We start from the raw sequence: 25,080 nt of genomic DNA, 5'->3' as shown, positions 1-25,080 counted from the left end.
AACCATGGCTGTAATAGTACAAACACCTGTTTCGCAGAATTATATGTCACTTTATCCCGCACAAATCCGTGGCTTTTCTGCATGGTGATGTTTCTGCATGTGACATTTCTCCCCGTGACTGCACGAGTGACTTCAAGGGGAAAAGAGAGTCACGTCTGGTATAATCCACTGGCTCGACTGACTCCCTCGGATCCATGCTGATTTGATTTATGCTGGCTGCAAGTCCGGCCCCAAAAACCACAGCAGAAGGTGCAAACTGTACAGGGGTCTGCTTCTCAGTCCTCACAAGCAGCATTTGTGTTCGACATCAGCATGGTGAGAGGAGAGCCAGATCCCTTTCCCAAATTTCATTCCCACAACTGGAATGCCTTGCACTTCATCACGTCCCACCCAAAGCAGGTTTTCCGTTCAGGATCCCCATGGAAGGAACTCCCATCGGGACATTTCATTTCAGGAGCTCATGGGCTGCAGTGGTTTTTATTTGCATTTTCATGAGTCCTCATGGGCTGGCTCTCAGGCTGCGGTTGCAGTAACGGGCAAAACACGGCGCCTCCCAACGTGTCACCGGACAGGAAACGCTGTTGCCTTTGACAGTAATTCACACTTTTAAAAAAGAGGCATCAAACTAAGGTGCTTTGTGGAAGCAGGGGCCTCTCCCCGCTGCCTGTAGGCAAGACTCAAGCTCTGGATTTGATGCTTTCAGCCATCCCCTTGTCCAGGTGGAGGCAGTGTGAATGTTCCCCTCTGTGACAATTTGGGTGCTACGGAATGGCTTAAGCTCTCCTCCCCCCATCTCCATTCAGCGATGCAATACGAAAAAAACGCTCTCATGCAGTGATCAATGAATTGGTGAAGTCCCCTTTTTCCTTACTACAACCTACGCTGCTGTTGCCTTCCAGCCAGGAGCGGGAGCAGGCCCTCGGTGCTGCCCGTGCCACCAGTCTGTCGTAGCTCTGCTTGGGGTTTCCGTGTCACCCCAACGCCAGCTTTTCCACAGAGGGGGGCTCCTGCCCTTGAAGGGTTCTCCGTGGCATTGCTGGCGCTGGGTTTTGTTTTGTATTTTTTTTTTTTTAATCGTTCGTTCGGTTTGGTTTTCCTTTACTCTGTGTGACTTGCCGTTGGTTTTTATTCTTCTCTTCCGTGCATGCCGCCCGTGTCTTTAGCCAGCGTTATGTGGAGCTGCTCTCCTCGTCCCGGCAGCAGTCGCCATCCTCTCACCCCACGTCTCCCCCCCTGCTGCTTCGATTTGTGTGAGGAATCACTTGCTGTCGGTCTTTCTTCCCTCAGGCACTTCCTGTTTAAACCTGGAGGCACTTCTCCCCTTTTTTGTACCACGTCGCCGGGATATCCCCTGACGTCCAGCACTGTGTACTCACCTCCCCCTAGGCCCCTTCCTAGAAGTACCTTCTCTAGGCCTGCCTTTAACCTGAAGAAACCTTATAAGTACTGTAACTGGAAATGCGCAGCCCTGAGTGCCATTGTCATCTCAGTCACACTGGTGATCCTCCTGGCGTATTTCATAGGTAAGCCTATTTCTGGTTTTATTTTCCTTTTTTTTTTTTTTCTGCTTTTCTTTCCTTTCTCTACAAATTCACACATGATGCAAACGCTTGGGAACCAGAGGGTCAAACTCATGATACGCGGTAATGGGGAGATAAGGCCTCCGCTGACTTAATTGAGGTTGAAGTGCTATGGCAGGGAGCAATATTTGACCTAACACGCATAACGGAGCCAGAAGGGCTTAGCAGAGTGTAAGTCATACGTTGTCCTCCCTTTAAACCGAGCAGACTGCTCGCTTTCTGCAGAGAAAAGCGTAACTGGAGTGAGACAAACCCACCAGGTTGTCTAAAACCAACCAGAAAATTCTGATTCAAGCAGGCAGTGAGGTGCATGTCCTAATCACAGCCGCATCCAGGTCAGTGGGAATTCTCTGCAATTGACTGACAGGGTCAGAACCCAAATCCTAACACATTTTATTCTACCTTTTCATGGCACTTCCCATTCATTTAAGCAACTATGCTGAAATTCTCAGGGTTGCGTGAAGGAATAGGGAAGGACTGAGTTTAGATTGTGGTCCAACAGAGCCTTTTTAAGTAGGGGGAACTGGGGACAATTTGCTATTTGGGTGGAGAAGCATTTTTTTTCCTTGAGCTGTGCATGATCTGAATTTATGGGCTGTCAGCGTTCATTATGAAAGTAATTGAAACATTAGAAGTGAAAATTGTATTTTGCTTTCCGTAAACTTGGGGTGTTAATGTTACTTTTCCTCAGTCAGAGCTGATATTTGTCTTACAAATGTCTTAGAAAGGTCCGTTCCTCCACTCCTCTTGTAAGCTGTCAGCGGTGCAAACTCGAGTTGTCAGACACTTGGAGATGTGATCATAGGTAACAATGCCCGGGTCTCATGGCGCAAATGAGTCTTTTTGATTTCATAGTGGCTTCCTGTGCACTAATGATCTATAAAAGGTTGTGGTTAGAATTACAAATCTTAGCCTGGATCGAAAGATTTCTGCTTTCATTTCACATGAGTGTAATTAGCACTACCACAAAGGATTGCTTTTACTGTGCTCCTTTTATGTACACTTCCTTAATGACTGATACTTCTCCACTCCTGCCTTGTATCATACTTCGGTCACTTTCATGCCTTCCGTAAGAGGAGCAGAAATGATTAATTAACCAACATTAAATCAGCAGCAGTTTGATGGAATATGCAGTCAATTTTCATCATTTGCTATGTACATTTGGACTCGCCTTTCTCATTTGTCTGGTATTCTCCCCGTGCCCAGAACATGGTTCCTCTGGACATTATCTCAGTGTGTCAGAGGAGTATTGTAACTCAGAACAGCGGTGCCTGTTCATTCTGACGGAGGATGTACGTGCCATTTGATAGATTAAGAAGAGTTTGGTGGTTTGCCGCTCACTGTTCCCCTGCTCAAACCCCTTTTTCAGAGTTCTGGAAAGATCAGGCTTTTAAAAACCACAGCTTAATGTGGCTGAAAGGTAGGTCCATTGAGTACTCTCCCTTTTTTTCCCCATTCAGATGAATCCTGTGGCATCCGCTAGGCTCCGTGGCTGGCTGGCGAGATGCCAGAAATGCTGATCAGGTTGAACTGCTGTAATTATGGGTCATAATTACTAATTTCTAAAGGAACTATCAATTATTAAAAATCAAATTCAATGGTTCAATTCAGCATAAACATATTTAACAAAGGTTGTCTCTACCAGACCCAGCGTTCTAATCAACAAGCAAAAAGGCAGATATTTAATTAGATTTTGATGAAAAATTGTGTTTAATTTCAAGTATAATCAATTATTAATTACTGTAATGAGTGACTCTGGCGGGGTTTACTAATTAACTCATTTAAAAATTATGAATAACCTTTTCATTTGTAATTATTTTCTACATCCTGTCAAGTTGCAGATGAGAATTGTATCACCTAGCCCAAAAGGAAAAAAAAAGAATCAGGGAGTCAAAATGTTTGTGCTTTCACTAAGTTAAGCTTAGATGTTTTGCATTCAGATAAAAACTACGCAGTTATTTACTGAACTGCTTCATTCTTTAAATAACCTGGTCTGTTTGCAAAACAAGTGGTTGTTTTTCCTACAGTATTTTTTTCCCCCTGTTTTTGCTTAGTTGCATTTTCTTACAAATACCTTTTCTCAATTAAGCGGTATCTTGCTCTTTTTGATGCCCCAGGGACCGTCTGAGTGGTAAGGTACAACTGATCACAAGCAGGAAGGACTAACCTATATAACACCCTATCAATGTTAGGAACATTACTTGCCAATGACCATTTTCATCCTGAAAAGCAAACTGAGGTCATTGGGGACACTTCCATTCAACTGGATGGACTTTGGGTCAGGTCACAGGATCCCAGGATCGTGGAGTGGCTGGTGGTGTCGGACAGCTGCGGGTCCCTGTGGTGCCAGCCCTGCTCCAGCAGGGCCACCCCAAGCAGAGGGCCCAGCCCCACGTCCAGGTGGCTGCTGGAGATCCCAAAGGAGGAGCCTCCAGCCCCTCTCTGGTCCCATGGCAGTGGTATAGCTTTTCCTCTTTTTTTTTTTTTTCTTTATACACTGATCAGTTCATGGAAATACTTCAGATTAATGTCTAGGGATTCACAGAATCATACATATCACAATCCTCTGTATAAATATTAAAAATCACCCATTGAAGTCCTTACCTATCTATACAAGGGTACGGAGCTAGGGACTTCCAGAATTCTGCTCTTGCCAATCCTTTTTGTGTGACAGATGCTCAGGCACAACTGTCATGGGTGGCCATCTGAGGCAGGCAGAGCTGCATGTAAACAACAAGGCATTTGGTTGTTTCTCAATTTCTTTGCTGAAGACAGTTCATCTTTTAAATTCATCTGAAACACTTGCTAAATCGTTTTTTTAAGGCTGAAAGCCAGAGTTTCTATTTTTTTAAGACTTTCACATAGAATCATAAAAAGGTTTGGGTTGGAAGGGACCTTAAAGCCCCCTTAATTCCACTCCTTGCCATGGGCAGGGACACGTCCCCTGAGTCCAGGCTGCCACCAGCCCCCCCTAGCCTGGCCTTGGGCACTGCCAGGGCTGGGGCAACCCTAGCTCCTCTGGGCAGCCTGGGCCAGGCCCTCAGTGCCCTCAGAGGGCAGAATTTCTTCCCAATTTCTTCCCAAAGCTTCCCCCCTGCCAGGCTCCAGCCGCTGCCCCTCGTCCTGTCCCCCCAGCCCTGACCAAGAGTCCCTCCCCAGCTTTCCTCTAGGCCCCATTTAGGTACTGGAATGCCTCTGTAAGGTCTCCCCAGGGCCTTCTCTTCCCCAGGCCCACCACCCCCAGCTCTCTCAGCCTGGCCCCACAGCAGGGTCCAGCTTCTCACCCCAAACCACCCCCAGCTCCCTCTCCTCAGGGCTGCTCTCCAGCCATTCTCTGCCCAGCCCGGATTTGGGCTTGGGATTTGGGCAGGACCTTGAACTTGGCCTTTTGAACTTCATAAGGTTCACACAGCCCCACCTGTTGAGTCTGTCCAGGTCCCTCTGGATGTGTGCTGGAGGGGCTGGATGCAACCATCCAGCCAATTCCTTACCCACCGAGTGGGTAAGATCCATGATCCATGTCTCTCCAGTTTAGAGAAAAGGATATCATGCAGGACAGCGTGAAATGCTTTACACCAGTCCAGTTAGATAACATCAATTGCTCTTCCCCTATCCACAAGGGATAGGGGATGTAACCCCATCGTAGAAGGCCAGCAAATTTGCCAGGCACGACTCACCCTTAGTGAAGCCATGTTGGCTGTCACCAATCACCTCCTTATTTTCCATGTGCGTTTTTATGTAGATATATATATTTTTAATAGTCTGAGGTTCACTAATCTTGCTGGGCTTTTTCAAAGAGGAGAGAAGGCATAAACAGAAGTCCCTGAAAGCTGAGCGGCTGGTATCGTGTCAACGTGGTGATCAAGCTTGAAGCTTTTGCAGGTCTGAGTCACTGGTCTTGAAAGATAATGACAAACAAAATATAACAGAATGTATTAAGCACCAGAAGCGGGTTTTCATTTGAATTAACCACTTTTTGATTGACTTGTTGCCACCTTTTCAAATATTCAGAGACACACAGTACGGCAGCAGCAACAATACGCGTTGAGGTTTGGTGCACACACAGTTTTTGCAAATCCCAGGAGCTCTACAGTCGCTTGCCTCGCGGGGTGAGAACACCAAAGAGAAAAGCAGCGGCAGGTTGGGGCTGTAACATTAAAACGGCAGGGACGGCCCCGCTGGAGCCACTGAAATGAAAGGCCTCTTTAAGCAGCTTGTAACTGACCTGCAAATTTGCTGTTCCAGGGGGTCGGGAAGAGACACTGCTTTAAAATTAAATCGTCCATTTTAGGATTTGTCCCTTCTATCGACATTCAAACGATGAAAAAATTCCTGGCTTTTGCTGGGATGGGAAGGCGTCTGTATGGAGCGGAGCTCTGCCTTGGAGGGGCAATTTAGAGACAGAGATAATACCATGAGGTGTGTTGCTATCTGAATACTTTGTCTGCACTTTCTGTACCTGGTAGATGCCAGGCCTGATAACACAGCTCTGTAAGGAGTCTCTGACATTTCTGCTTTGCTTGGGAGGAAGATTTCTGAGTTCAGAAATAGAAAAGACCTGTTTGATTGTCCAGATCTCCATGCCCAGCAGCTGTTTGGCTAGATCCGCGGAACAGTTTCTAAATGAATTAGTGATGGAGAATAGTTTCTTTCTTCTGAAACAGAAGGTATTATCCTCTGCCTGATGTACATTCCAGACGAGATGGGAGCACGATTTGATGTAGTTAGGCGCTTGCAATTTTCCTATACTTAAGCATGTGTTGCGGTTGCATTGCATGAACAGCAAGAAAGATGGACATTTGATTTAAATTAAAGTTAGGGCTGGAAAACACATTATGAAGCCAAAACAGCCATTCGCTTGATTGGAGTCAGGTCTCCTCTCGTCTGAACTCCGTACAGACGCAGCTTGCCTTCAAGAACAGCGTTGCTTGCTATGGGCAAAATGCTTTGACAGTAAAACGGTGCTAGAGCTATGATGTGTTTATAAAGTGCCTTTCCTTTCGTTGTCTGAAGATCACCCTGAAAGCTAACTTCAGCTGAGTTTCTCTCTGATTCTTTGATGATATGTAGTAAACCCAATTTAAAGCAGCTCTCCAAAGCTCTTAGCTATCTAACTGGTTAGCTGTGGATGTGTAACATAGCAATTACTGTGGTGTTCACATGCCACTTGAGATCAGTAGGAAAAGTTGCTATTTCTTAATTCTTAAAATTGAGCTATATTTATTCTATTTGTATGCCTTGATAGTAAGGTTTTTTATTCAACTTAAAATATAAAGCATTTTATTACCATACCAACAAGTTTCTTTCATTTTCTGCTTTCAGATTTCTTTTTTGATCCCAGATTAAGCTCTGTTTTGCTACTGTTGCCATTTGTTCTTTTGATTCAGAGGGATTTTTCAGTGTTTTCCATTTCCATCTTATCTTAAATAAAATGCAGAAATGGTAGTTCAACAATCTGTTCTAGCAAAGCCTTTACACTATGAAGTCAATCTGCCACCAAAAGAAGAGCTTCCAGGTCCTTTTTTGGTTCTTTCACATATTCCACAAGCTACTGCACACTTGGTAACTTCAGGTCTCATTTTCTTCATTTCACCCTTCATCTACAAAAACTGTGAAATCCATTTTGAGAAGTGCTGTGGTACCATCAGCAATGTATTTTATGTACAGTAGATGTTTGTAAGACTCAACATCTCAGGATACCGGTTGAGAGGGACCGTCATCACAACTGCGCACTGTCATTTTTATGTTATCTAGTAGTGCCTGAATTTGTGGCTTTTTTTTTTTAGGTTAAAGCTGACTTTGGCTGTGCCAAATGCATACAAGCACGCTTAGTGCCAGTCCCTCACTAAGAGTCTTACAATTTAAATGACATCTAGCTCTTTCTCTCCAGTTTTCCATTTTGAAGGAGATTAACATACCATCTGATCATGTCTCATTGATGCAGTCATAGAAACCTTTTTTAACTCCTTATACACAGTGACATTTGGGAAATGTGGGCCTTATTCTTCTCTTGAACGTGCTCTTCTTAACCTGGAGCAACTCCATTTACTTTAGCACTGGTTCCAATGCAGTCAGTCGAGGGCATTGATCCTGGTGTCTGCAACAGGAGTTGGACAATGCCTAGAAAAGTCTCTCTGTATTTTTATATATTCCTGATTGTGGAGATTGATATAGTTAAAGACAAAATACTTCAAGAGAGGTGCTGACCTTCCATCCAGTTCTAAATGATCCCACTGCCTGTTCTGGTGATGAGCTCCAAATTATCTCGGGTAAGCTAAGACACGAGATGAGTCTCAGCCACTTGGAGAGATGCTGTCAAGGGCAGCTTTCAGCTCGTCTTTAAATGCACGATTTCAGACTCCATTTTGGTGTCTTTCATTGCAGCTTTAGGTGCATGGTGGTATTAATTATAACTCCCATCTTGTTTTCCATCATCTACAAAGTCAGGAAAAACTGTTTGTATTATTGGAGGACTGTGTGCATCTTTTTTTGGTTTGGATTCTGCTCTGGGTCTTTGGATAGCAGCCACTGTCAGCTTTAAAGTTCAGAGGAAAGGAAGTACAAGAGATTTAACTACAGCTTTAAAATATGGGTTATAAAGGTACAAGGTCCTATTTTAAAGCTGTGCTTGTGAAGATCAATTCATTCAGGTGGGTGGTAAAAAACTTACCATAGAAACTCTATTAAAGAACATTCACTGTTTCAACCTAGATAAGATCTGCAAGCTGACATTAAAAATGTTGAGATAGGAGAAATATGCAATGGTGCAAACACTATTGAGAGATGCTGCCAGAAAATATTACTGGAAAAAGATAGTAGAACGTAATATAAACACTCTAATTTTACTAGAGCTGCCCAGTGTGCCAAGTGGGATAGGTATAAAAATAAGAAGTATTAAAATGTAGGTGGCATTGGATGGCAACACATTCTGAAGCTCAGCAGCAGAATTTCTGCTTTGCAAAGCAGTTAGCACTCCTCCAGAGTCTACCCTGATATAGAGCACGTTCAAATACTGCATCCTTTACAAACTGGTTCAGTGTTTATTGGAAGTGAGAAGAAGTAGGAAGATTCTCTTAATTTTCCTTTAAGATTTTTTTGTAATTCGTAATGTTAAAAGCCATAAATGCTATTCAATCATTTAGTCTGACCTGTTAGGACACTGCAGGCTGGTAAACTCCAGCTCCTTAACCCACCATTTTAACACAGACAAATCACATATCTACTTCAGATCGTTGTTTCCCAGCCTCACCGTGCAAGTATCCCATTTGCTCTTTTGGGCTGTAAAAATAACACTGGACTTTTATTCAGGCCAGCTATTAATTGGTAAATTTCACTAGAAATTTTAACATTTCATGTTTTTTTCGCCAATCATGATGATTTTTTAGCACTTATAGACAGCTGCGGAATATTCCTCTGTCCCTGCCATCCCTAACTGAGCTTACTCTCATGACTGGTTACCCACACAAATGTCTGGTAATTAAAAACAGTGAAAGAAAGCCCATTACAGAAAACATTCCTTCTTTCTGTGCTACTTGCATATTACTTTTTGCTGTTGGAAAGTGCTTGTTTCTTTAGTCTGAAAGTCATCCCGCATTAAATCAAACGCTTTACAAAACTGTAATTGTGTCAAAATATGAGTAAGTGTTTCTTAAGATCTATTTTTCAGAAAAGCAATATAATTGGCCTGAGTTCCCACACATTCACTTTCGTTATTCTTCCTCGGATGAATTCGGTGTTATGTTTTCCATTATTTTGTCTGTAATAGATGTCAGGCTACCCAGTGTAAGTGACTTGCGTCTTCTTTTCCCTTCTTAAATATTTGCACAGCATTAACCCTGTTCTAATCTCTCGGTAGCTGGTTCAGTATTAATCAGTGAGTCAGATTCCTCCTCTGCTAGCTTGTCTCATTTACTGGGTACATGTTAAATGAGCCTGCAGATTTAAAAATGTTTGTCCTTGAATAGATGTAGTTTAATATAATTCTCGGTTATTAATGGACTGGAAAAAAAAAAAAAAAAAAAGTTATTTCCTGTGAAATAATTGCATTATCCCAGTTATTTTCAAAAGCCAGAACAAAAATACTTACTGAACATTTTAGCCTTTATTAAAACATTATTAACAATTTCCCCATCTCCATCAAGTAAATAGCTAAATTGTTGCTTAGTTTACTGGGTTTCAATACGCTTAAAAAATGCTCTATTGTTCTTTCTTCTTTCAGGCCATGGATTTTTTTTTCTTCATGTCCTTTATCAACTTCCTGTATGGCCTTAGATTTATATAGATTACTCCCTGGTTCCCTGTTGTTCTGTGTGTGTGTTTTTTTTTCTTATATATTACTTTTGTATTTCTGCTTATTGTTTTATTTTGACACTGAATGAAGAGGTCCGTTTGTCAAAGTCGGGTCCTCTTTCATCACTGTGGGATCTCAGGGAGAACAGCTTCCTTTTAGAAGCAGACCACCAAAATGATTGAGTCTGGAACTGGTCGAAAGGGGATCGAGGCTGTATACCCAGAGGGCTCCGTCTGATCCTGAGGTTTGCATCAATGCATCACAAAACCAGGCATCGGTCACGTAACACCGCAGTTAGCCCTTCAGCTGCCTGATCCCTTCTTAAATTTAAGAATGTTTAATGCAAGGAGGGATGAGTTTAATTTCCCCCTCTTTTTAGTAAATGGCAAGATACGAGCTCTCAGCTTTTGTAAGCTTTTATCAGTTGCTTTTAGTGAGTTTTTATAGTTGCCATAAGCCCCCAGAAAAGAAAATAACAGCGTGCTGACACCGAAAGTGCTGACCTTGCCTTTATGGCAGTGGCACAGATGTGCTGCTATAATCTTCATTTCACGGCTTAGATTGACCTTTGCACACAGACACTGAAAAGAAATCAATTTTACAGATCTTAATATCTACTGGAAGGAGTTCTCCTCAAGTCTGTGTTTTTATTTCATACTAATTAGTGTGAAATAACGTAATTTAATTGCAGTTAAGTGGAGAGAGAAAGAAAGAAACGCTTCCAGTAATGGGCTTTCCTTCATTTTTTTTAAATACCACATGTTAGTGTGGGTAACTAGACAGAATAGGAAGCTCAGTTAAGGATGCCAGTGGCAGTGAAAAGCATTTCTGAGTTACACTTCAGTGTTTCTCTCCCATCCTTTTCTAACATAAATTAGAAGGTGGCTTTGAACCCTTATCTGCAGCCAGGTCATCCATTTCTATCGGATGTGTGCAGCGAGGCATTCTCCGTGGTTTGTTTTTACCTGTAGTAAAAACAGTAAAAAGCTGAGATATGTGGTAGGTACACGTCTTTACAGTGCTAAGTGAAGTGTTGCAGTTAAGTATATCACCTAGATAACATGCGAGATGACCTCTAACATACAGAACAAGATGTCCAACCCATTCTTGGCCTCTCTGACAAGATTTCAACATCACTGCTTCTGCTGAAACTTAAAAGCTCCGAAAGGGCCACTTGCACAGTTCCCTTTGAGATACCAGAATCTAGTGCTCAATAAATAGGTAGGTAGAGGTTGCTGAAGCCCTGTTTAGATGAAAATCTGATAAACTCTCCCACCATCACCGGCCTTTCTTGCCTTCCTCTTTATTTCGTTTTGTCATACCTTAAATTCCTGTCCTCACTGCAGTCAGAAGCTTTTGCCTAGGAAGATGATGAGAACAGCATATGTTTGCTGTTATCAGATACGGTAGCACATAGCACAGCAGCAGCATCGCACCTTGCTTGCCTGGTACAACTGAACCATCACTTCATTTTGTAAAGAGACTCTTTAAAAAGCAAAGCAGAACAAGGCAGTTAGCAGAGAGGATGGCTATGCTTACACTGTGTACTTAGAAAGGAGCTCTAATTCGATGATCAGTGGAGCAGAATTTCTTTCAGTTATGGTAAAAAATATAATGAAATCAAACATCAAATGGACTTTCTAGGGCTTTTGGTGGAAGAAAAACACAAAAACAGTCCATCTAAGCATAATGATATTCCAAGTGGTATTAATCCCAGTGGTCAGCAGCAGTTTATTTATAGTACTGCACCTTCTCCAGCCAAAATGGGGCATAGTCTACTCCAGGCTGTGAAATAAGTGTATGTGGGACCATTCCAGGCATCCAGCTGGTCCAGACTGGGTCCATTTCTGTTCTCCTGACCTCTCGTGGATGGTCTCAGCCAAAGAAATCTATAGAGAACGATTTCTGCTCCTTCCTAGCTAGGATTCCTCTGCACAGGAATTGAGGTGCTGGCTGAGCAGAACCAAATTCATGGCCGAGTGCATTCTAACTAATTAATTCTATGGACTTCCAAGTTCCTTCTTGGCGATATTTCTTGGTAGTGTTTAATTCTCTAGTATCAATGTAGTTTTGAGGATGAAGGGTCAAGGCAGAGCACGATGTCCCTGACCAAGCACATTGGTACACTTGCGTTTAAGGTTGAGGTGAAATGAACATGGCCAAAGTGATCACAAGCAAACAGATCCTAAACAGACTTATGGAAGACAGGTTCTGGACCTCCACTGCCAACACAGTCATCGACTTACACAAAATTTTGCCCTTGGACCTCCAGTTATTCCGTGTTCTCATCACAGAAGAGCAGAGGTAGCAGTGAATGGTGACAGCTCCTTCTATTAGACAGAACAAACAATAGTGTGTGCTTTATCACATTCCTGGTCCGCACAGAGTTGGCTGCCATAAAACTAGAAAATCTGAGTTCTCACATGCTCAGGAGGGACCTATTTAGAGTACTGTAGCAAAATTGTCTGCACTGAGTGTATTCTTTCCCCTTTCCAACCCCCTCCTACTGCTACCAACCAGGCTGCACATATGGCATCCCTAGAAAGCAATTGAACGTGCTACAATGCCGGAGTTGCCAGGGTTGAGTGGCAATCTCTGTGCAATTGTTCTGCTCAGCACTGGGCCAGTGGAAAAAAGAAATAGCCTGTGATGAGAGAATTAAAGGCTATTACAGGGTACATATGCATCCAGGAGCTGATCTAAAATCACACACGCAATCTTAATTCTGTTCTTCATGCACTTCGGAGCGCTTGACTTGGCGAACTTTGAGTTTCTTTAGTAAATGCTTTTTTTAGGTGTAATTAAACATAAAGATGGCTGTGGGCCTTTTAAGAGAGCGCTGTGGGTTGCACTTGCCAGCATTTGCCTTAATCTGTGTGCTGGATTTAGTTTGAAGTCCAAGGGAACAAATCATCGGGTTGCGTTAAGTTTCGTTACTGAGAGAGCTTTTCACACTGATCTGAACCATTCACTTAGATTTATAGTACCTCAAAGTACTGGGCTGGGTTTTGCCCATGGTGTCTGGGCAGAAAAAAATAAATAAAAAAATCTAGTGTCATTAATTGTGCTGTGTCACCCACTTTATCAGCTTTCTCAGACTGTACATTTGTATCCATTTGCTGAGCTTTTGTACAGGAGAAAAAAAAAATCCCTGTCCAAACGAACTGTTGGAACAATCTGCTTCTTTTTCAAGTTCATGTAAAGAAAATTAGAAACTAAATTAAAAGCTTGTTAGCCTGCTTTAAACATACCTATGTATTTGTCATGGCCAAAGCAGTTAAAACAAGAAGATACCCCTAAATACATGTGCAGATGATTTTTATCAGATCTCTTCAAAAAGCCACCAAGCCAACCAGATTCAGCTTTAGGGCTCAGGTTTGATGATGCTCACAAGCACTCTCTGCCTCGATCTACAAAATGTGTAAATTTGTGCTTCGTTTAAAGCACCTCCATCACACTCTTGAAGTCACTGGATTCACTCGAGCTAAGTACAGCTTACGTTAAACCTGTGCTTTGGGTATCAAGGGATTCAGAGACCGTCGTGTTGTTCATTTTCCTTACATCACCTAGCACAGCCCAACGGGGGCTCCAGCGCTATTTCAACCTGCACGGTGACTAATGCAGTTTTCAGCTGATTTTAGGATTAAACCATAAGCAGCACTCTCAACTCATTTGACTCATCTTCAGAATAAAATTCAGGAGGATTGATGAGCCGACAAGCTACCTGACAGATCCATTCACTCATCAAATTCTACACGAATGCTTCGATCTCAGCCCCTAAGCTGGGATACTAAATGTAACCTCTCATCCCACCTCATACGCTGGGGTGCAGGTGACAGATTGCGATTTTGAAGCCACAAAACTATATTTTTTAGACTGTAAGCAACCTATTATATTAATTTGGAAAAGCAGGTTTTCTCACAATATCTGTCAGAGCTAATAAGGAAGGAAACATGGGAGAGGTTGTCGATTTACCTACGTAAATTACACCCTTTTAAACAGGGTCTCACGGTTTATAAGCGCGTAATGAAATGGTGTTTGTAGAATTATACTGTCCACAACAGGCTAGCCCAGAATTTCAGTACTTGCAAAGCAAGGCAGGAGGCCCTCTGGTAGGGCTGCCTGTCCTCATTTCTCTAATTGAAGTGAGTAGCCCAATGGGAAAACCATTATTTCTAATATTATATACACAAATTAAAACTCCATTTAGAGGTACAGTGGGACCATCTTATAATTGACTTTGATCGCGAAGAAATGTCTCAGTAATATTTATAGTAATATGGCCTCTGCCAGAAAGGGTATCTAGAAGGGAAAATATTATTTTAGTGAGAAAGGGCTGAGCATGTCTAACACCAAATTTACTAGAGCGGTGAGGGCTGGAATAAGCTGCTTTGGTGCAGTAAGCTGCCTAATAGCAGCAAAATGTTGCTGAGATCCATCCTTCAACTTCTTATTCTGCTTTCACAATGGCGAAGGAAATTACAGGTTGTATTTAAGCAGGCAGCACCTCAGATAAGCCACAACACCTTTATGTCTTTTTTTTTTTTTTCCTATAGGTTGACACTTTAAAAAATCCTCCTAAAAATACCCTATAAAAATATGCTAAGCATTTAAAATTGCAGTTTTCTTCCCTGTAGGAGATGAGAAGCATCCAGCAAGCTACTAGAGCACTGGAGGGGCCAGCGATCATCTATTAGCAGTCTGAATGGACAGGCAATCACTTGAAAGTCTTTGATCCCCAGGGGTAATTAGGAAGACATTGAATAGGAAGTGCTGACTCTTTGCATCGAACAAACATTGAGTTTAACTGCTTCATTTTATAACATGTCTTCCTCCTAGTCACTTCCTTGAAGGTTTCAAAGAAATGTGATGCTTCAGCTGGAAGCTTTTTTTTTCTTCCCTATTAAGAGCAATTGAGGACTAAATTAAAATATAAAGTGTTCTCCTAAGAAGGGACTAATACTATTTGGTAGACCATCTGCTTCTGTCTTGGAAATCTTTGATACAGCTCTTCAGTGAGGAGGGGTCAGAGAATAAATGGTGTGTGTCAAATCAAAGCAAGTGAATGCCTTTGCAGCCAGGAATTTAGGTGATTAACACCATGCTTTGTTTCCCTGAGAGGTAGGCCCTACTCTGGTGGCAACATTTTAAGAGGTAGGAAGCTTTCAGTCGTTTGAATTCCTTCTTTGCAGGTGGTGATTCTGGCTGGGGGAAGGAGGACACCCAGGTTTCCTTCTGGTGCTTTCATGGTTTGAGCTCTGAATGTAGAGGAATGGCCAAGCAATAAAAAAAAAAAAAAAAAAAAAAAAAAAAAGAGACAATTATCTCTCTGTTTAGCACCTAAATCTTTCATCCTACTCCCTTCAGCCAGGGACAGGCAGTAAGGGTTCTCCATTTCTCAGCATGAAGAATTTGCAGCCTGGCCTAACAGAGTGTCTCTATCCCCAGCCGATGAAGGTTTGGAAACCTTTTTTTCTCAATGGAGCTGGATCACCAAGCGATTAGGGAAGGGGCCAGCCAGGGAGCTTACAATAAAGGGCATTACCCTAAACGTCCCCCTTTGTCTCGTTTGGTTTTATTTTTCTAAATGATTGCCCTGTGACAAATAAACCAACAGGGCAGGAAGCAGAGGCGTGGGACCTCCCAGCCACAGGCTGTGTCTTCGCTTCAACAACACACAATTTGATCTGTCCTTGGGGCTCTGTTCTTCAAGGCCTCTTAATTTTGCATTTCCAGGCCTGGGTTCAGCTGGGCTGTGTGCGGGGTTCTCTGCTCCCACATGGTGGGCAGGTTCACCTTCATCTGGGCAGGGGGTGATTTCTGAAGTCGGGTTTTCCATTCCATAAATAAGTGCTTTAAGCTGTGAAAGGAGGGCATTTAGCCGTAGGAAATAACTCCAGATGCTGGTAATGTCGCAGAGAGTTGTGCAAAGGTCCCAAGGTAACCGCAAAAGTCCATGCAAGAGCCTCTGTCTCTTTGTCCCGCAGCGTCTGGCTCAGTGACCAGGTATTTACAGGGAAAAGGTGTGAATTCATGATATTACGGACCACTGGGGTCTGCAGTCAGGATACTGAACTTCAATTCCAAGTCTGAGAGCTTGTTTAGTCCTTGGACATTAAATTGCTGCAGTGTCAGAGCCCCAGGCCTGTAGATGAACCCCACGTGGGGCCAGGACTTGGCCCTACAAGCAAGGAGAGCAGGTAAGACACACCACATCCAGTCTGGCTTTTCTTACCCCCTTTTGACACCAGAAGGGCCACAGGAGCCACTTTGGTCCTTGTTCCTGCCCTGTTGGCATGGCCTGCCACACCAGGCCACAGAAACATTGTCCAACACAGAAACAGAAACAGCAACGTAAAAGAAAAACAAACTGGTTGTTTTCTTTCTCTAATGTTTGTTTTGCCACTTCCATTCTCCTTAATCTTGCGTGCCTCTTCCTTGATTTATTGAAGATTGACAAACCAGTGATTATTTCATGCTGAAAGGCTCCTTTTCATAACATTGAATGTCACAAAAATATGATTAATTCTGCAACAGTCAATTCTCCCACTTCTACAGAAATCATATAATTTCAGTGTAGAGAGACAGTTATCCAGATAATTACAGTCAAGTTTATTCCAGAGACAGGAGTGAAAGCAATACATTTACTTGAGTCAAAATTAGCCCTGAGTAATTCAGTGGAGGAATTCAGCTTTTTTTTTTTTTTTTTTCAATTAGGAGAAAAAGTGTAACTCAGGTCTAATTTTAGAAAGTGTGTTATTATAAGACTGATTGTTGAACCTGGAGGTTAAAGAGAGATGTGTAAGCACCACGTATCTCATGCTTGATTCCACAAAAGAGAGGGGAGCGAAGAAACAAACTGTTTAAAATATCTTCTTAACCACTCACTGAGCTCCAGCTGTTTTTCCTTTTTTTTTTTTCTTTGCTTTCCTTTGCTCTCTCCGAATCTTCCCTCTTTTTCTTGGTTTCCAACCTGTATTCCTGTATTTTTCTCACCCTCCTTCTTTTGCTTTTCCATTTTTATTCTTGTTCATTATGGCATCCGTGCTTCTTACACTGTCTTTTCCCACTTTCTTTGCCCCGTTCTGCACTGGGGGGGGCTTTGGAAAACCGTTCTCCCTACCAGCAGCACTCCTCTGGCTTGTTTTATTTCAGATTAGAAGCCCCAAAGACTTTCTGTCTCGCCTGACTGCTCTCTGGGCTCCGTGTAAATCCAGGCTGTGCACCATGCTCGTGCTGCTGCTGATTCACTCCTTGCTTTTGTTGAGCTTCCATTCAGAGAAACTTTTTTTTTTCACCATTCAGAGCAAGACCGTAAAACAATTGCTATTTTCTTCATTCATTAGCTTCTCGAGGAGCTTCGGCTGGGTGAGGAATAGCTAAGGCAGCAGCAGTAACTTCAGGACATAGCTCGGGGAGGACAGGAGAGGAGGCAGCAGCAGAGCCTGTGAGAATGCATTTAGCAAACACTACAGAAGCAGCTGGTGGCTTCGGCCATAGCCTTAATTTCAAACATCGTAATTGATTGGTTTGGTTATTTATTACACTTAGTGTGCAGCTTTGGGCAAAGCAACAAGCTAATAAAGGGCAAGCAGTGTGTTTTTCAGGTTTTTTTTTGCTGACTGGTGTGGTTTCTGGGGGTCTCATATGCTTCAGTAAGCACGCCTTGTCTTTTCTTCTCCCCGTGATCTATCACAATCATCTGCCTCTCTTGGCGAACTCCTTCGCTCCATCAACCTGTCCCAAATAATGTCCATTTTGTTGACCATGTGAATTATTATCTTTGTCTGTTTTCACCCGAAATGCTCTTCCAGTTTCTTTGTTCTGCTCTCTGCTGAGTAAGAAGTTTTGACTTCAGGCTTTCGCTGTGTCATAAGCAAGTGGCAATAATACAGAGACACCCCAAAGCCTGGGTTTCTTGAGAGCAAACTTTGAAAATAAATTTCCTCTTTATTTGGCTTAACAGCATCAGCTAATGTTGCTTATGGCCTCCACAAACTGCTGCAGAGTAGGAATAATGTGATGCTGAAGCAAATAATGTGTTAAAGCCTGAAGACTCATGATCCTGAGTACTTGGTGCCACCAGCGTGAACTTTGATTTATTTGGGTGGTTAAATAGCTCGTCTCATGCTAAAGCTGTTTGTAAATTTGCTTTGCTCAAGCGAATCTGGGTCCAGCAAATGAATAGCCACATCACCCTGCCGTGGCTGAATTGCTGAGCTCAGCAGAGCCATCAAACCCTAAAAGGACCGTGGAGTTTGACTCCCTTCTTTTGCCCACCAAGAAGGCAGCGAGAGACACCGCAGGACTGAGGACTTTATTCTGCCACAGAAAACTCTGTTACCCATTCAGCAAGGTTCGGGGCACTTTTTGCTAGCATGCAGCAATCATTAAAAGTGTGCAAGCGTGCTCGATGTCAAAACACGAGCATAATGAGCCAGATGTCCCAGATGCCTTTACCACATCATCCGAATTGTTGGTGCTGAAACGGCCCAGAGAGCACACACGCGGGGTTTCCCCGAAGTATTGTTTCCATTTCAAGGGAAGGCAGACAAAAGAGTTTTATTAGCCATGGGGAATGTAACCAAAGCTTCTGCAAAGAGCATGTCAGGAGGCTTCCCAGGCAGTGAAAGCTACATGGTATTTTACAAAAGGGTACGCTCTAATGATTGTTAATTGCAGCGTGCTCTTTTAATACAGGGGGAGCCTTCAATATCTGAATATCTACTGAGTGTCATGGTGGGGAAGGAAGAGAGAGGACATGGGGGCTTTTAGGAAGGCACTTCCACATCTTATATCTAGCTGAGCAGAGAAAAAAAAAAGCCAAAGAGAAAATGTCAGCAGTGGGTTCAATTGACCTGGAGACTGAGAGCATCAGGAATCCCAAACTATTTTTACAGCCTTACTTTGCTTTTAGGAACATTAACACTTCAAAGTATGTGACTGTGTTTCTCATCCATAGTTCCAGGGTTTTTCCTTGATTATGGTCTTTTTTTTTTCCCCTCACGAAAGAACTTTGCATCAATTTAGCACAGAACAAGGTTGATCTGTGCTGTCCTAAAACCTTTAAGCAACTGTGTGCATCAACAGTTTTACACGTCCCACTGAGATTTAGAGAGCCAAAGCATCCACTGCTGTTACTGCTTGACTTTTTAGCATGAGTATGGCACTTAGGGGAGAAGACTGAATCTTTCATCGGCTTGCAAATCAGATACTGCTGGTATTTGGTAGATAGCAATGATAAATACTTAGCTGGGTGATTTCCTAGTAACACACATAGCACCAGGGTGTGTTTCCAAAGCAAATTGGACTTCTTGTTCGAGTTTCTGAAAGGCTTTTGTGGTTATTACTCACCTGCAGCAGAAATTATGTGCTATTTGTCTTACGGTTGTGAATATTTAGAGGTTTTTATATTGTTTGGAAACATCAAATTAGAAAGTCTTAATGAAGCATGAAGTGTAAGCTTTTGCATTGTTTTCTAGATTTTTTTAAAGCCACTTAATAAGCAAATACCGTTCAAATAGTTCTCTGTTTCTCAGATTTTTGCACTTTTGTATGCATGGTGTGCATACAACTCATAAGGCATGTGTGTGATGTTGGGATTGAGGTACATGAGAAGCTTTTTGCTTCAGAAAAATCTATTAACCAAAGACAAAAGTTGACATGTTAATGCAGGCCTGTCTGATAACATAGATACTTTTATCTGAGTGTGATAACACAGGCAGCAGCTATGTTACCTGTAATTCTGTCCTATTTTCTAGACTGGGACATTGTAAGATGCTTTGCAAACATTTAGGGATGAATGGTGACCTGGCACCATGATTCACTTGCTCAGGGAGATGGATAATATGCAGAAAAGTCACAGCACTTCCAGACAGCGAGCTCTGTCCTTTGACTGAAGCACGATTTTCTCTTCCTAAGACATTTCCTCTCAAGTGTTTTTAATGCTTTTTGCATGCCTGGAGGAAATGCTCATAGCCTTCCCTCTGCAGCCAAAACACTGCTGACTTCTTCACCTTCATTTTCATGCAGTAAAGAAAGATGTAAAAGCAACAGATTCCTACTGAGGACAGGAGGCACTTAAGCTGTGATAGCCGAAAGATAGAGCATGTCAAATGGTCTAGTGGAAAAGCCATCGGCTCAACTCATGCCTGAGCCAGCAATGCCTGTATGAGCTTGTGTAGGTCATTGTAATCTGAAGGCATCTGATAGATGGAGTTGGAATTAAGCACTTAGGTCAGCAGAGGCATCTGGACTGCTTGCAGTGAAGGACTGCCTGGGTTTGGAGGAGTGAAGAAGACAGCTTTCATTCTCCTCTGACTACAAACACCCGTGTGGTTAACGTGGGAACCCACACTAAGAGCTCTGCAGCATCTGGGGAACATTCTGGTCCCTGGAGAGGTCCGGTCTGGATGGTGTGTTCAGGCAGCATCTGGTACTGGGCTTACACAAAAGCTGCTGGAGGAGGAGTGCGTGCAACACCTGGATGGCTCGTGAACCTATGAGCACAGAGTAAGCTAAGGGAACTAACACACTTTGAAAGTCCAGAGAAGTGAACTGAGTCAGTCCTCTAATCCGATATACTTCTCTGTTTGCTTTCTGTGAAGTAGAAGTAACAGATTCCCACCTGATGAGGTTTTATGAGGTTAAAGGCTGTGAACACATGTCCAGGCGGCCTGGTGAGGATGAGGGCCGTATAAGAACAAAAATACTATGCAAACGTAGCAATGCCAAATGCTTGATACAAATTCCTTGCTCCCAGTCTGATTTCTTCTCTTCCCTTGCACTGTATCTCTGCCAAATATTCTCCCTTCAGATCCAAATGCTGGCCACTGCCCGGAGTGTGCTGGGTGCACAACCAGTTGTGCTGGTAGTATTCCTGCTGGGTACATGTACTTGGATAAACACATTTGGGCTGTGGCCAGCTCCCTGGGAGACTTCCCTTGCTGCTTGGGGGTTTTAGGAGAGTATTTTCTTTCCTAATGATCCAGACTTTGTTAACAATCCCAGGCCCAGTTTACATGGTAAAACGAGACGTTTGCTCTCCTTGTTTTGTGATGTTGTGTTAGTGCAAAGACAAGTTTATTCATGTTAGTAAATGATAGATGACCTAATTGAGACTGAAGTGGAAAAAAGTCACTGATTTTGCTAAATTGCCTAAACATGCCATTTTTTGGAGAACTACTCAGATTACTTTTCAATCATCTTGAAAAGATTGTTCCTGATGCACAGGTTTAAATAAACTAGCCACTTGTCCCTGACAGTGTTTGCCAAGCTCAGATGTATCTTTGTGAACAAAATGAGAGCTATATAAAATGGAAATGCTCTTATTTCCACACTGCTTTTGACTCTTTTTGTTTATGCTAAATGGCTGTGATTCTAGTGCCACTGCACAGTTTCTTGGAGAAATTGTAGAGTAAAATATCAAGGCACTCCCTTAGAAAAGAAATGTCATTCCAAGTGTAGCAAATATCAGATCATTTAGCTGCAGAGAGCCTGGAGCTAAACTGGATCCTGATTGAATATGAAATGTTTATGTTGGGGAAGGAAGAACTGATACGGAAAGCCACGTTGTTTTGCTTTCCATTTTCAAGGGGCAAGCATTAGTTGTGTAAGCATACAATTTTCCATACTCCACATACACGTGTTTGCTTTTTAAGTATTCTGTCTTGTTCCTTAACTTCACCTGTCTTTATGTAATGGCTTGAGATAGATTCATGTGCACACTGGATGACTTTGTGTGGCCAAGAAAGCTAGAGAGAGCTATGTCCTGGTATCACACAAATGTAGATGGTGCTCCTGGTGTTCAAACCTCCAGGATGTATCTTTGGTCTGGGTAGGGGAAGCCAAATTGTACTGAGGAGTGCTCACTTGTGGTCATGTTGCATTCCTGGTGCTGAGCACAAAGGGATCTGCTCAAGACTGATCTAAAATTGTCTTAAGATTTTCTTGGTCTTACTCAGGAAAAACTGTCAGAGGGGCTTGTGTGTTTAATTGATGGGTTAAAAAGAAAAAAAAATAACCTACACAAAAAGTATATTGTGCAGTCAAAGAATAGACTAGAGCAAAGCAAACCAAAGAGCAATTTCCTAGGATCTATTGGTATGCTGAGAAATATATAATACCCCTTGTATTTTCACGTTCACCACATCGTCACCCCAGCTTTGGGAATTTTCTGAAACATGGTGCCCAGTTATTCCCTCTGTGAGAATGGATCAGGTGTGGTTCCACTGGAAGAAGCAGGGTGGATTGGTAGAGGTGATGCAAAACTAGTTAAAATGGGGGTAGAGACTTAGTGGGGGTAAAGACTTAGGGAATCGGCACGGTAGAATCAGTAGGGGCTGTCTAACCACACAAAACCCATTTTTGCCCTAAAACAATGACCACCAATAAGCCAGTGGACTGAGGGTTTAGGAAGTTCCCCTGCTACAAGTTCTGAATCTCTCCCAGGCAGAAAAAGATGACTTTTCTCATTGCTCACCACAGCCATGCACCTGTTTGGCCTAAACTGGCACCTGCAGCCGATGGAAGGGCAGATGTATGAAATCACGGAAGACACAGCCAGCAGTTGGCCAGTGCCAACGGACGTCTCCTTATATCCTTCGGGGGGCACAGGGTTAGAGTTACCTGACAGGAAAGGCAAAGGAACCAGTGAAGGTACGGTTGGTGTGTGTCCATGTCGTGAGTCTTCTGTCTGCCTCTGAACTCCAGCCACCCAATCTCATGTTCCATTACCCTCAATGCTGCCATTGTCAGGTGCTTTCTCCAGTCTTTCACGTCTAGAACTAGTCGTCGTCAGTCTTGTTTCCCTATGTGTCTAAGTTTCATACCCTTCTGATATTTGCTGATATGATAAAAGTGTGTACAATCCCCACCACACATCTCAAGCATTCTCAAGGTGGAATTCTGCACCCTATCTCTAAGGCTACAGATATCCATCATGAAAACCCTGCCTCAAACGCCTATTTTCATGGGGACAAAACGTCTTGAAAATTAAAAGACTCCTGGAGCAGTGGATCCAACAGAAACATTTGGTTTTGCCTATTCATTGCCACCATGTGCCAAATGTTTTGAGGACCAAAGAACCAGTGGGTACTGGCGTTCCCTGGCTGGACATCTCTTTGCTAAGCTGGCCAGATGGAAGTCCTGCTCTCCTCAAAGTGTCGTGGTGCTGGCAGCTCACGGGTTTAACTGAAATTGGAAGCAGCTGATGGTTTGTCAGTCCAGCAGCTTGACATCTTCCTGTGCTCCGTATGGAAGCAGCACTGCCAAAATTACCCGTAAACCCTGCAAGGGCAGGTGTTTTATCCCTCCCAAAACTTGGAGGAATGAGGAGCTGAAAGATTCAGAAAGCTGTTCTGCAATTCAAATACTCAGAAAGCTGTTTTGTTTGTGTGCCGAGCTGCTTTATACAAGGCTAGCAGATTCCCATAAAATTTGTCTTTGGCTTTTTTTGGTATTTATTTTGGGGGAGGAAGGTTTTGGAGTTAGAGATTTGCTACTGTTCTGGCAACTCATTGAATTCAAAAGTTTCCAAAGTTCCCTGGACTTTGGCAGAGAGCTTATGTTTATCTATTTAATTTAAATTAATTCTAGTCTTTTTTTTTTTTTTTTTTTTTTCCTTTAAGAGCTTATCTGCCTTTATCAGTCCAAATAAAAGCCCTAATTGTGTGTGTTCCCTAAAACAGTGTATTTACTAGGAACTGACGGCTGACATCAACGTTCTGCAAGGAAAAATCAACCAAGAGAGTTATTCTCAGCAAACCTGACTAGACAGTGGAGCAAGCTGCAGATATCATATGTTGTATTCAAAAATACTTGAGACAGATCCTTTTTTTTTTCCCCCTCTAACTTGCCATATGTTTTGGTTTTGGAACATGTAGTTTTGATCTGTCCACTTCCTTTTAAAAGTCAAAATGAAAACGAACGAAAGTATTTATCTAAGACTGCCATCCAAATCAAAGACCTCCACTTGATTTCTTTTTCAGCTATGCTTAGTGCTGTCAATTGAAGTTTTGATTGCTGCCAAAAAGCTGTGCTTAAAAAAAGAAATCTGGAAATTACCCTAGGAGTTTCATCAGAAGCCCCCTCAAGTTTGTGCTTCACACAGATGTTTGGGAATCTGTAGGTTTAGAGGAGAATATCTTGTCCTGACTAAGGAAAACCACACCAGGACAAGATGTTTCTTGCAGGACTAATGACATCCAGCCTTACAACGCAGCTCTTTCCCCATCGAGCGACTATGCAACCAGTTCTGGGCTAGCAGTGTTGCATGGCTGCTGTTCTCAATCAGAATTTATGTGATTGGAATTTATTTAAAAAAAAATATATTAAACCATATTTGAAACTACTCCTGATCACACTGAAACGGTCTGGAATAGTCATACAGCTGATCAAAATGAATCATTACCAACACCTTGCCAATTCTCATCTGTGGCTTTGCTCTAGCTCAGCATTTATGGGTGTTTAAGCCCATCCCTGTTTAGCAAAGCACTTAATCACATGCTTACATTTAAGCGTGTAATTAACTGTGATTGAAGTCAGAGGAATACGAGTGTGTTCTTAAGTGTTTTGATGAGTCAGGGTACCTTGGTATCGAAAATACCAGCAGATTCAGCAGGGGCCGAAACGAAATGGTTCATTTTGATAACCAAATAAATTAGGAAGAGTTGCTACAGCAACTAAAAAGTTCAAGGTAATGCATGGAAAGAGCAAAGTAATTGACAGCCCAATTAAGGATGCAGACCTGAAGTTAATTTTAAGTAGTCAAATATTCTGATTAAAACCTAATTTCTGATTAGAAGCTGAAATTGCTTTCTTATTGTACTTTCTTTATGAAGAATCCAATTTGTAGGGCCTGATCCTACTGTAGGTTAAACCTGGCAAAGCAGGGATTGACTTCAGCCTGGTGGCGAGCCGTTCCGCATCAGGCTACCTCCAGCTGCAGGCTGCACAGCACAGCCCGGCTCACATCACCTTTTCAGCCTTACAACAGCCCACCAAGAGGAGATAGAAGCTTTGTAATTGCATGTACAAACAATTATTTATGTGAAATTGTCTTTTTCAATCACACAAGTGTTTTTCTTGCTTGAGCAATTGCTGCCTGTACGGGCAGAATACACACTGTGCTCAATTTCTCCAGGCTCTTTCCTGCACAGCACCATCCATCATATTAAATTCTCACCTCTCCCGATTCACTCCGCTGTGCAG

General features: G+C 42.6%; 1 protein-coding gene across 8 annotated transcripts in view; it reads left to right on the top strand.

The window, feature by feature from the left end:
• The window catches only part of TENM4 (teneurin transmembrane protein 4), a 1,677,033-nt gene that overhangs the window by 1,475,069 nt on the left and 176,884 nt on the right, over positions 1–25,080 (top strand). For all 8 annotated transcript variants that reach the window (XM_084535211.1, XM_084535210.1, XM_084535214.1 and 5 more), the window contains 2 exons: positions 1,288–1,523; positions 22,357–22,527. In XM_084535211.1, coding sequence (XP_084391337.1) covers positions 1,288–1,523; positions 22,357–22,527 — 407 coding nt within the window. The remainder of the gene's footprint in view (positions 1–1,287; positions 1,524–22,356; positions 22,528–25,080) is intronic.

The sequence above is a fragment of the Aythya ferina genome (genome assembly GCF_964211825.1).
Source record: "Aythya ferina genome assembly, chromosome: 1".
Taxonomy (NCBI): domain Eukaryota; kingdom Metazoa; phylum Chordata; class Aves; order Anseriformes; family Anatidae; genus Aythya; species Aythya ferina.
This window is presented reverse-complemented; position numbering and strand designations above follow the sequence as displayed.